Raw genomic sequence first — 11,645 nt, 5'->3', positions numbered from 1 at the left:
AATAGGGTGCCATTTGAGATTTTACACCTCATTTTTACAACAGTCATTTCCTCACCAACTTTGGCTACTTTCCTTCGATGTTATGGGTGTCTAAAGTAAGCTAGGTGAAAACTGGATGACAATGTTTTTCATGTGTGCTTCATCTTTGTCTCTAAGGTTGTCCTCCTAATCTGGGCCCTCAACCCCATGGTGGCAGCTCAGTCTGGCCTTAAGTTGACACGGACAGGAGGCAGCGTCAGAAACTTGACACAGCGGGACATCTCATGCCGGGAAAACCTGGAGTACCCACATGACAATATCTGCTGTTTAAACTGCCTAGCTGGTGAGACAAATAGAGATTTAAGATTCAGTCTACTGAGACCAGTGTGTGCACTTGAAATGGTACACTACTTTGGCCTTGTATTGACCATGGTTATACGACTACAGTAATTCATGTTCAGTGTCAAGTGTCTGTGTAAGGACAGGTAGGTAAGACGCCTGTTTGGATAACCCAGTAACTCTTGTTTCTCTATGGCCTCAGGTACGTATGTCAAAGCGTACTGCACACGTGCCTTGGAGAGAGGAACGTGTGAGGCCTGTGAGTTTGACACATACACTGAACATGGCAACGGCCTACGACAGTGCTTGAAGTGCACCACGTGTCACTCAGGTAATTCTGTTGAACAAGTTAACCCTTTTCAAATTCAACATGATCCATTAGAATGAATGACAAATGAAATGGCTGGGCTCCGATCTATCCCGTGTCTGATTATTATAATTTTTTAAAAATAAAAATGTATTATGTCTTTAACAGTACAATCTCTGTATGTTCCTCTCACAGATCAGGTGACTACGAAGGCATGCACCATCACTCAGGACAGAGAGTGCCAGTGTAAACCTGGGTCATTCTGTGCCCCTGACCAAGCCTGTGAGGTGTGCAAAAAGTGCTTAAGGTATGTCCATAGAATATGTGAACATACACGTGGATGCTCTCAAACTAAATCTAGCCTAACCTCCATTTTTACTTCATTAGACTGTTGTGTAGACGTTATTGCACAGTGGTGACTAGCTTTTCTATACATGGCATTTATTCATCGATAAATAAAATGGAATTAAACTGGTTTTAATGTGGCTTTTAAAATGATACTTTGTTGAAACCCCCATTTATCTCAGATGTGAAGAGAATGAGGTGAGGCTGAAGAACTGCACTGCTACGTCCAACACTGTCTGTCAGACCAGACTGCCCGCACCCAGCACCATCCCAGGTACAAGACCAGGTACAGCAGACATCCCCTTGCTGCATGCTCCGTTGTCTCCTGTTTATTACTATGGATTAGGATTTTATTGTGTGTCAACGCAATAGAATATTATGATTGTTGCGTATATTTTGGGAAATGACTATTTCTGAATTTCAAGGGGCGTTCTGGGATTCAAACAACGACGAATTGTCAACCCTGCCACTTATTTGGTCAACAGCGGATGGATGGGGTTGTGACATTAAACATTAATTTCTCTCTGTTGAAACAGCAGGTGTTGGTGTGATTGTGGTGGGAGTACTGGGTATCACTGCTGCAATTGCTGCTGTCTCTTTGAAGAGGCGAAATTGCTGTAAAAGGAGAGGTAAGGTCATCTATATCAAATAAATACCTTTTGCTCTTTCAAAAGTGAAGTCTCGGGATGCCTTCCAAATGGCACCCTATTGCCTATGGGGCCTTGTCAAAAGTAGTGCACTATACAGGTAGTAAGGTGCCATCCAGCGTGAACAGAGCCTCAAAGCTCACATGTCAGCAGTGATGCACTTAAAGCTGTCAACAGAACATGTCAATATTGTACCTGAAAGTAAAGTGCCCTGTGTGTTTCATACTTCATCTGTTCCAGAGTCCCAGAATAATCCCAGTGAGATGCTGAAGATTGAGGTGGTGAGTCAACCGGTCTCATTCCAAAGTTATTTTCACATTCGCGGTGTCAGACTCAATGGGGCTGATCCCGACTTAGGAATTTGTCATTCCTACACATGCCTTTCCTATGCACTTCTCAGTATTTGATATTCAGACTTGCCTTATTCATTCGCGTAACATTCTCTGCAGGTGTGACTACCTTGCGCACTCTGAAATACATCTAATTCAACTGCTGAAAAAACTCCCACTTGCTGGCCAACAGATTTTCAATGGGGTTTTCAGACATCCCTTTAAATACGGTGTACCTTTTTCAAATGAGACTTTTGTCGGACAGACTCAAGAGAATACGCATAGAGAGAAATGCGCATGATAAGGGAATTGTGTTCCATTTACGCACGCTTAACTCTGGTCTGAATCTAGGCCAATCAGCACTGCATACTGAATTAGATGAATTCTGATCAAATTGCTCAGACGAGCTGATCGAATTTTTTTATTTTACCTTCATTTAACTAGGCAAGTCAGTTAAGAAACAAATCTTATTTTCAATGACGGCCTAGGAACAGTGGGTTAACTGCCTGTTCAGGGGCAGAACGACAGATTTGTAGCTTGTCAGCTCAGGGGTTTGAACTTGTTGTGAAAACATGGCAAAGTACATAAGTGAAGAGCAACAAATGTGCCTTATTAGACTACATCTAACTTTTCATATCTTGTAGGATGATCAAAACAACAGGTCAATTGAGGAGAGGCAGAACAACCGGAGTGCTGTGCAGGATGACACACGGCTCCGTCTTTTCCTGGAGCTGACCCAGGAGGTGGGCGCCAACGCCTCCTCAGCCGATGAGGACAATGGACTGGGCGACAGCCTCCACAACACCACCAACTCCTCCCAGTCCAGTTTGTCTGCACTACCCTCATCCTCCCCGCTTTCCAGCCCTTCGGCCAAGAGGCAGCCAGGCGCTGCGGCTACGGTGAGAGCAGCAGCACAGGGCATGCTCATGCCTACCTACCCCTTGTCCCTTGTCTTCTCGCAATCTCTTTTCTAACCACATCTGTATTGTTTCTTTAGAACTCCCACCCTCTTCTGGATCTGGTCTTACTTTCTGTTCATCTTTATTTTCTCTGCTCAATATACAGTGCATTCTGAAATATTCAGACCCCTTGATTTTTTTCCCACGTTGTAGCCTTGACTTTTTCCACATTCTGAAATGGATTGCATTTGGATTTTCCCTCACACAATACCCCATCATGACAAAGTGAAAACAGGTATTTATACATATTTGCAAATGTATAAAAAGCAATAAAAACAGATGCCTTATTTATATACGTATTCAGGCCCTTTACTATGAGACTCGAAATTGAGCTCAGGTGCATCCTGTTTCCGTTGATAATCCTTGATGTTTCGACAACTTTGATTGGAGCCCACCTGTGGTAAGTTCAATTGATTGGAAAGGCACAAAACCAGTCTATTCAAGGTCCCACAGATCTGGGTAATTGTACCAAAACAGTTCTGCAGCATTGAAGGTCCCCAAGGACACAGTGGCCTCCATCATTTTTAAATTGAAGATGTTTTAGACCAAGAACCCAATGTTCACTCTGACAGAGCTCTAGAGTTCATCTGTGGAGATGGTTGTCCTTCTGAAAGGTTCTCCCATCTCTGCAGCACTCCATAAATCAGGTAGAGTGGCCAGACGGAAGTCACTCCTCAGTAAAAGGCACGTGACAGTCCAGTTGGAGTTTTCCAAAAGGCACCTAAAGGACTCTGACCATGAAAAAACAAGATTCTCTGGTCTGATGAAACCAAGTTTGAACTCTTTGGCGTAAAGAGTTCGTTCCAAATGCACTGAATTCGTTACAAATGCACTGTACTTACTTACTGTTTGAAAGCCACAGTCTGTCTGACGTGTATACAGCATTAGTTCACCCAATTCATAATTACTCTCATGGGCAAATGGACCCCAAACAACCGTGTCCCATTTTGAAGTAGAGCTACTCCTTTTCCACCATCCATCTTGATGAAGACTTACTAGGCAGATGACTTACTAGGCAGTTTTGACACTTGTTTTTGAAGATTTAATTAACCATTACTAGTGGCCAGGCCCAAGCACATTAATGTGATTTATAGATGCAAATGCAGGGTCGAGGAAAGGACGGAATAAGGCCAGAGACAAGAAGTCCAGAGCTGTTGTTGAGGTCCTTCCCTCCTGCACAACCTTCCAAGAGCCAAACTTCAGAGCTTGTGCAGGGGCCTCGTTTAGGAGCCTGACTTATGATTTGTGACTGACCATGTTTATTTTAATTTGTTTTCTAGGAAGATGTCCTTCTCAGAAAACTTGCTCCTTTGAATGGTGAGAGTATACCCTCTATTTTATGGATATAGGCTAGTTAACATACTAATATTATTTAGCCTTGTCTATGACCCACTCTGCTCTGCTTGATTAATACAGTACAGCACGGTGGGCTTTGATGTCAGGGCCGTCTTTTTTATCTTTTTTATTTTTAGGTGACGAGTCCTTGAAGAAAAGTTTTGAACTTTTTGAAGAGCTGGATGTTTACTACCATAACAGATTCTTCAGGCACATCGGACTCTGTGACAACGCTATAAAAAGCACTGCACACCATCATGAAGACCGAGTCTATGAACTGTTAAACGTATGGTTGGAAATGGTGGGCATGCGAGCCGACATAAATGACCTAATCAAAGCCTTACTTTATTTGGACCAAAAGTTATCAGCAGAAAATATTATTTCTAAAGCCATTGAAAATGGTTATTATGAATATGCAGTAAATTAATATGCAGAAAATTAAATTGCGTTAGGAAAGTATAAAGACCCCTTCCCCTTTTCCACATTTTGTTACATTACAGCCTTATTATAAAATGGATTAAATAAAAAATCTTCATCAGTTAACAAACAATCCTGTAATGACAAAGCGAAAACAGGTTTTTAGACGTTTTTGCAGATGACTTATTTGCATAAGTATTCAGGCCCTTGCAATTGAGCTCAGGTACATTCTGTTTCCATTGATCATCCTTGAAATGATTCTACAATTTGATTGGAGTCCACCTGTGGTAAATTCAATTGATTAGACATGATTTGGAAAGGCACACACCTGTCTATGTAAGGTCCTACAGTTGGCGGTGCATGTCAGAGCAAAAACCAAACCATGAGGTCAAAGGAACTGTCCGTAGAGCTCTGAGGCAGGATTTGGTCGAGGCACAGACATAGGAAGGGGTACCAAAACATTTCTGCAGTATTGAAGGTCCTCAAGTGGCCTACATCATTCTTTTAAATGGAAGAAGTTTAGGACCACCAAGACTCTTCCCAGAGCTGGCCGCCCAGCCAAACTGAGCAATCGGGGGAGAAGGGCCTTGGTCAGGGAGGTGACCAAGAACCCAATGGTCACTCTGACAGAGTTCCTCTGTGGAGATGGGAGAACTTTCCATAAGGACAATAATCTCTGCAGCATTCCACCAATCAGGCCTTTATGGTAGTGGCCAGGTGGAAGCCACTCTTCAATAAAACTCCTGCTTGGAGTTTGCCAAAAGGTACCTAAAGGACTCTGACCATGAGAAACAAGATTTTCTGGTTTGATTAAACCTCTTTTACCTAAATTCCAAGCGCACATCTAGAGGAAACCTGGCACCATCCCTATGGGGAAAACTTGGTGGCATCATTCTGTGGGGATGTTTTTCAGCGGCAGGAACTGGGAGACTAGTCAGGAATGAGGGGAAAGATGAATGTAGCAAAGTACAGAGAGGTCCTTGATGAAAAGCTGCTCCAGAACGCTGAGTAAAGGGTCTGAATACATGTGATATTTAAAATTATACATTTGCAACAAGTTCTAAAAACCTGTTTTTGCTTTGTCATTATGGTGTGTGTGTGTGTGTGTGTGTGTGTGTGTGTGTGTGTGTGAGAGAGTTGGTTGAGAGGGAAAAAAACAATTTGAATTGATTTTAGAATAAGGCTGTCATGTAACAATGTGGGACAAGTCAAGGGGTCTGAAAAGTCAAGGAGTCTGAATGCACTATGTTCCTGCTTCTAGGGAGTTCTGGGGAAAATACCCAAAATACAGACAGTAGGAGTCATAACTGAGCCGTATATGTGATTAGTTAAATGATCTCCGGTACTTGCTGCGACAGGCCTATTGTCTGGCTGTTGAATCAGTTCACTGTGCGAAACTGCAGAGGGAATGAATGATAAGTTATGCACATGCTAGCGACTGTAGAGCTCCTGGGTGTTGAGTAAACACTGTCAACTGTAGTAGAAGGGAAGAATATACACTGGATGTAGTCTACTGTGCTGTAGTGGTCAGGACACCATGAAATGCATGGACCATCCTGAATGCATTTTAAACAGCAGGGGTGCACCTGGGCTCTGGTCAAAAGTAATGCATTATATATAAATATGGTGCCATTTGGGGTGCCCCACCAGTGGTGTGTCTTTACGATTCAACATAACAGTTGTATTTATTTATTTTTAAATTTAAAGGACTGGTCAATGTGTATTTACCTATAAGGTTGTTTTCTTATGTTGGTCCTACAGAGCCAGACCTATTGATGCTGAATATTCTGTACAAACTATAGACTTTGTTTTGTCACGAAATAATGCTGCCTTGTTTTCCACCACAGTACTGTCTTCACACACTGATAATACGTCCTATTGCTCCTTAAGCAAATCATGTATGTTGAGTGATGTCCATCAAACGAACTAAAGCAACAATGTTTCAGTGTACGTGTTCGATGGCACTGACATTTTGAACATGAGCAATGTTGCACAGATCTGTGTTCAGAGCAGATAACTCCACCTAGTGGACACTATGGAAATAATTTTCTCTTCTGCTGTTTTAATGATGATGAACTTACATCCTCAGCCTTTAGTCCTGTACACTGTATTTTGTGATATCCTCCGTAGTATTTATCATGGCCTCTTTCAACTGATGAAATTAGTTAAGTTACTCTCTCCAAGTCTGCGTTCATTATTTCAAATACAACTGCCTCTGCATTATGTTCTTGTCATATCTCCTCTGAAGTTTAAAGATCTTGTCAGTATACCCTTGAGTTGGAGCCAAAGTGCAGTTGCCAATGGCAGTGTCCCTTTTAATTGACAATTTCACATTATTTATGTAGATGTTCTTTACAGTGAGTGTTATTTTTTTAAGAGCAATACAACAAGTTGGATATTAATGCATCAGTTTTGAAATAAAGGTTTTATATATTTTGTGCTCTTTTCAAAATGTCTCTAACTAGAACCAGATATTGCTCAAATGTTGCCCAAGAATCAATCACATGATGTCACTAAGCTTACTCTTTGTGACATCTTAGCGATGTAACATTGATTGTTATTTGGTTGACATGTTCTGTGATGTCATAATTGTGTGTTGTCCAAAATGTCATTCTGTTTCAATACATTGTTAGAAGCAAGACGAAGAGGTAGAGAGGAAGGGTCTCTGCTGCACCTGCACTCGGTATGAGGATGGCAAAGAACGCTGGGGCATTTGACCTCAACAGCTGCACCGTCAGAGAGCTCATGCAGCAGACTGGCATTTCCTTGGGCAAGGCCAGGAGACTAGTGTGCTTCAGGAACCACCAACGGAGGTGGGCTCACAGTATAGAGGCTGAGAGGAAGTCCTTGGCAAGGCCATCCCGGAGAGGAAACAGAAATAGGCGTAAAGTGGCTTCTCAGAACAGAACAGCAGGTGGCAGTGGCACACAGCTCCCTGGGACCCATGTGTCTGTAGCTACAGGGCCTGACCCTATCCATGGGTCTGTAGCTACAGGGCCTGACCCTATCCATGGGTCTGTAGCTACAGGGCCTGACCCTATCCATGGGTCTGTAGCTACAGGAACTGACCCTATCCATGGGTCTGTAGCTACAGGGCCTGACCCTATCCATGGGTCTGTAGCTACAGGGCCTGACCCTATCCATGTGTCTGTAGCTACAGGGCCTGACCCTACCCATGGGTCTGTAGCTACAGGGCCTGACCCTACCCATGTGTCTGTAGCTACAGGGCCTGACCCTACCCATGGGTCTGTAGCTACAGGGACTGACCCTACCCATGGGTCTGTAGCTACAGGGACTGACCCTACCCATGGGTCTGTAGCTACAGGGACTGACCCTATCCATGGGTCTGTAGCTACAGGGACTGACCCTATCCATGGGTCTGTAGCTACAGGGACTGACCCTATCCATGGGTCTGTAGCTACAGGGACTGACCCTATCCATGGGTCTGTAGCTACAGGGATTGACCCTATCCATCTGTCTGTAGCTACAGGGACTGACCCTATCCATCTGTCTGTAGCTAGAGGAACCGAGCAGGAGGAGAGCACATCATCCTCACAGAGCAGTAACATCACAGCTAATCATGATCCTGGGGAACTGGGACAAGCAAGCCAAACCACTTCTCCAGAGTCCATTACACATAGAGAAAACATCAAGGGTGATGATGAGACACTGGACTTTAGAAACATGGATCTCATCAAACAGAGACAATTGTCTACTGGGGGAGACGGTGTCATCCTAGTCGGCATCAGAACGCCCAGTGGAAGAGTACTTGAGGAAAAGGGCACAGGATCCATGCGTGAGGGACACGCTGCAGTACGCACCGCTCCCCGACGCAGTGCTCGCCTGAGACTGAAGAGACTTACACTCTCTCAGAACGCAAAGCTGGTTGAAACAGAGAGAATCGTGATGTCCCTTCATCAGCTTTCAAAACCTCTCAATCACGGTAAAGCAACTCGATTCCAATTACCCATCTTGAAGCCTACAGATTCTGCCCTCCAGAGCAGGGGTGAGTGTGCCTGTAGTTTAACTGAAGACTCTCTACGTGGCTTGGACTTGGACAAGAGGCAAAGTAAGGCCTGTGATGCACTTGACAAGCAGCACTGTGGGAAACATGGACGGTGCCCAGCATCTCCCTGCTTGGCAGATGAAGCAGAGTCTTCTGGAAATACAAGGCTTGTAAAAGGATTGGTCGACAACACACAACTGGGGAAGAGGAGGAGAAGCAGCAGGAACAAGTTCAGGAAAGAAAGTGAAAAGGAGGAGATGGAAGAGGAATCTCTCGACTTTTGTGTCATTCAATGATTTTGTGACATTCTTGATTTTGAAAATTATTGTTATAAAATGTTATTTGGAAGCAAGTGGACTGAGACTCATCTTTGGACCATTTATTCAAGTTGACTTTACTAATGTAGCACACAATTGCTTGTACAGCAAGATGCAGTATGATATATATATATATTTTTTTTTACAGTAGAATGCAAAGTTGATTTGTGTCGGGCTACAGTTTGCTATTACACTTGATAATTACTGTAGTTAACCTAACATTTGGTAAATTATCAAAAAAAATATAGTAAACATAACAGTATCTACTAGCATAGTAATTTTTAAGTATTAGTAGTATCTGTAAATCTGTAACCTTCATTACTTACAAGTGATGCATTTCGAAAAAGGTTATCAATTCAACCACTGTATGCTATTAGTAAATCAGTTATTAAGAAGTACATTTTCAAGATGGAGATTTAGGTCTGCTTTTCTTCATTCTCACAACACAATCATCTTAAAGAATGTTACACAAAGCCCTCTTCAAATCCATCCACAAGCAGTCTGTATGTAATCGATGTTCAAAAGGGACCACATCCAGCATATTTAGATGTTTATCTTGCTCTTTGAAAAAGTTGTCAAATGTGTCTGTTTTTGATTTTAGAAGAAGGGATGGAACAACTTCAAATTCTTAATGTGTTTGCATTTTATACTTTCTCCATAAACAGTCAGCCAAAGATCTGCCATGATTAATAAGACATCTGCAAACATACTGTACATGGACAATGATACATTAGGTCCTTTACTCATCTGTTGGAGTGACGTTTCCTTGTCGAGTTTAGGCCCATACTCTTCATGAGTTTCACTTTTGCAGTTCCTAGATTCTTATAAGAGGGCAAACTAGTTCTAGGACCATGGTATTTGAGAGTTTTCCTACGAACATATACAGACGCACGATAACATACACACTATCCGCACACATACACATGGATTTTGTGCTGTAGATACAGTTGAAGTCAAGAGTCATTAAAACAATTTGTTTCAACCACTCCACAAATGTCTTGTTACCAAACTTGACTCAAGTAATTTTTCCAACAATTGACATCATGGGAAAATCAAAAGAAATCAGTAAGACCCCAGAAAAATGGGAAGTTAAAGCTTTGTCGTAAATGGGTCTTCCAAATGGACCATGACCCCAAGCATACTTCCAAAGTTGTGACAAAATGGCTTAAGGACATCAAAGTCAAGGTATTGGAGTGGACATCACAAAGCCTTTCACCCATCTTATTGTGGGAAGCTTGTGGAAGGCTACCCGAAACGTTTGACCCAAGTTAAACAATTTAAAGGCAATGCTACTAAATACTATTTTATTGGAAGTAAACTTCTGACCCACTGGGAATGTGATGAAAGAAATACAAGCTGAAATAAATCATTCTCTCTCCTATTATTCTGACATTGCACATTCTTAAAATAAAGTGGTGATCCTAACTGACCTAAGACAGGGAATTTTTACTGGGATTAAATATCAGGAATTGTGAAAAACTGAGTTTAAATGTATTTGGCTAAGGTGTATGTAAACTTCAGACTTCAACTGTACGTGGTAGTAGAGTAGGGGCCTGAGGGCACTACAGTTAATATGTTGTGAAATCTGTGGTGATTGTATTGTAATGTTTTTTTAAATGTATATCTGCCTTAATTTTGCTGGACCGGAAGAGTAGATGCTGCCTTGGCAGCAGCTAATGGGGATCCATAAGAAATACAAATCGACACATGGATGAGCTGAACTTTGCTTGGAATCCCCAGCTTGCCTCATTTTCACACCAAAATAATACAAGTGTCTGTTCTTCTCAATTTTAAAAGCGTTCTTCAGCTCGCGTACGTTAGCAAGAAGCAGCGATTCAATTGTGGTATAATGAATATTTTTTTCCTCGTGTATTTTAGCTTCATCTGTTCTGAACTTGACTTGGAATCACCAGCTTGCCTAATCTTCCCATCGAAATGTTATTTTCATCCTCCTTACTGTTAAAAGTGTTAAACTTCTCACATACTGTATGTTACTAGTGAGCAGTAATGGGCTGTGACTATAATTAGGTTTAGGTATTTCTTCTTCACATATTACATCTTCCACCTATTGGTCTCCATCTTAATCCTTATGTGAATTACCAATTTGATCTGTATTCTCTGGTAAAATACTCATTGGTTTATCATTGTCTTTGAAAGGAAAAATTAAAAGCCAATCTCCAGTAACCAGTAATTAATTTGCTGCTGAATCAGTAATAGCATTTCCAAGAATAGAGAATAATCTGTTGTCTCTACCGTCTTGCCTTTGTGCTGTTGTCTGTGCCCAATAATGTTGGTAACGTATTTTGTGCTGCTACCATGTTGTCATGTGATGTTGATACCATACTGTGTTGTCATGTGTTGCTGCCATGCTATGTTGTTGTCTTAGGTTTCTCTTTATGTAGTGTTGTGGTGTCTCTTTTGTCGTGATGCGTGTTTTGTTCTATATTTTTAATCCCAGCCCCCCGTGCCCGCAGGAGGCAAAAGGCCGTCATTGTAAATAAGAATTTGTTCTTAACTTACTTGCCTAGTTAAGTAAAAGTTAAATAAAATTGTAAAATGTAACATTGTATTCAGTGTGAGCAGAAATTCTCACTGAACATATCTTTAAACCTGCAGCTGTACAATGAATTAATCCCAAACATGGATGCAGCTGAGATTAGTCAAA

The 11,645-nt window shown here is 41.9% G+C and overlaps 1 protein-coding gene across 2 annotated transcripts in view; it reads left to right on the top strand.

Moving 5' to 3' along the window:
- Positions 1-7,095, top strand: part of hdr (hematopoietic death receptor) — an 8,674-nt gene extending 1,579 nt beyond the window's left edge. The window contains exons 2-10 of one of the 2 annotated variants that reach the window (XM_035787466.2): positions 157-322; positions 521-649; positions 821-932; positions 1,153-1,244; positions 1,507-1,599; positions 1,858-1,898; positions 2,591-2,845; positions 4,186-4,222; positions 4,378-7,095. In XM_035787466.2, the coding sequence (XP_035643359.1) occupies positions 157-322; positions 521-649; positions 821-932; positions 1,153-1,244; positions 1,507-1,599; positions 1,858-1,898; positions 2,591-2,845; positions 4,186-4,222; positions 4,378-4,667 (1,215 nt within the window). In that variant the 3' untranslated portion in view covers positions 4,668-7,095. Of the gene's footprint in view, positions 1-156; positions 323-520; positions 650-820; positions 933-1,152; positions 1,257-1,506; positions 1,600-1,857; positions 1,899-2,590; positions 2,846-4,185; positions 4,223-4,377 lie in introns of both variants that reach the window. The other variant, XM_035787465.2, reaches the window with a different exon arrangement.
- Positions 7,096-11,645: the final 4,550 nt, after the last annotated feature.

Source organism: Oncorhynchus keta, chromosome 14, assembly GCF_023373465.1.
Source record: "Oncorhynchus keta strain PuntledgeMale-10-30-2019 chromosome 14, Oket_V2, whole genome shotgun sequence".
Lineage (NCBI taxonomy): Eukaryota > Metazoa > Chordata > Actinopteri > Salmoniformes > Salmonidae > Oncorhynchus > Oncorhynchus keta.
The sequence above is the reverse complement of the archived record's forward strand: the minus strand, read 5'-3'. Positions and strand labels throughout refer to the sequence as shown.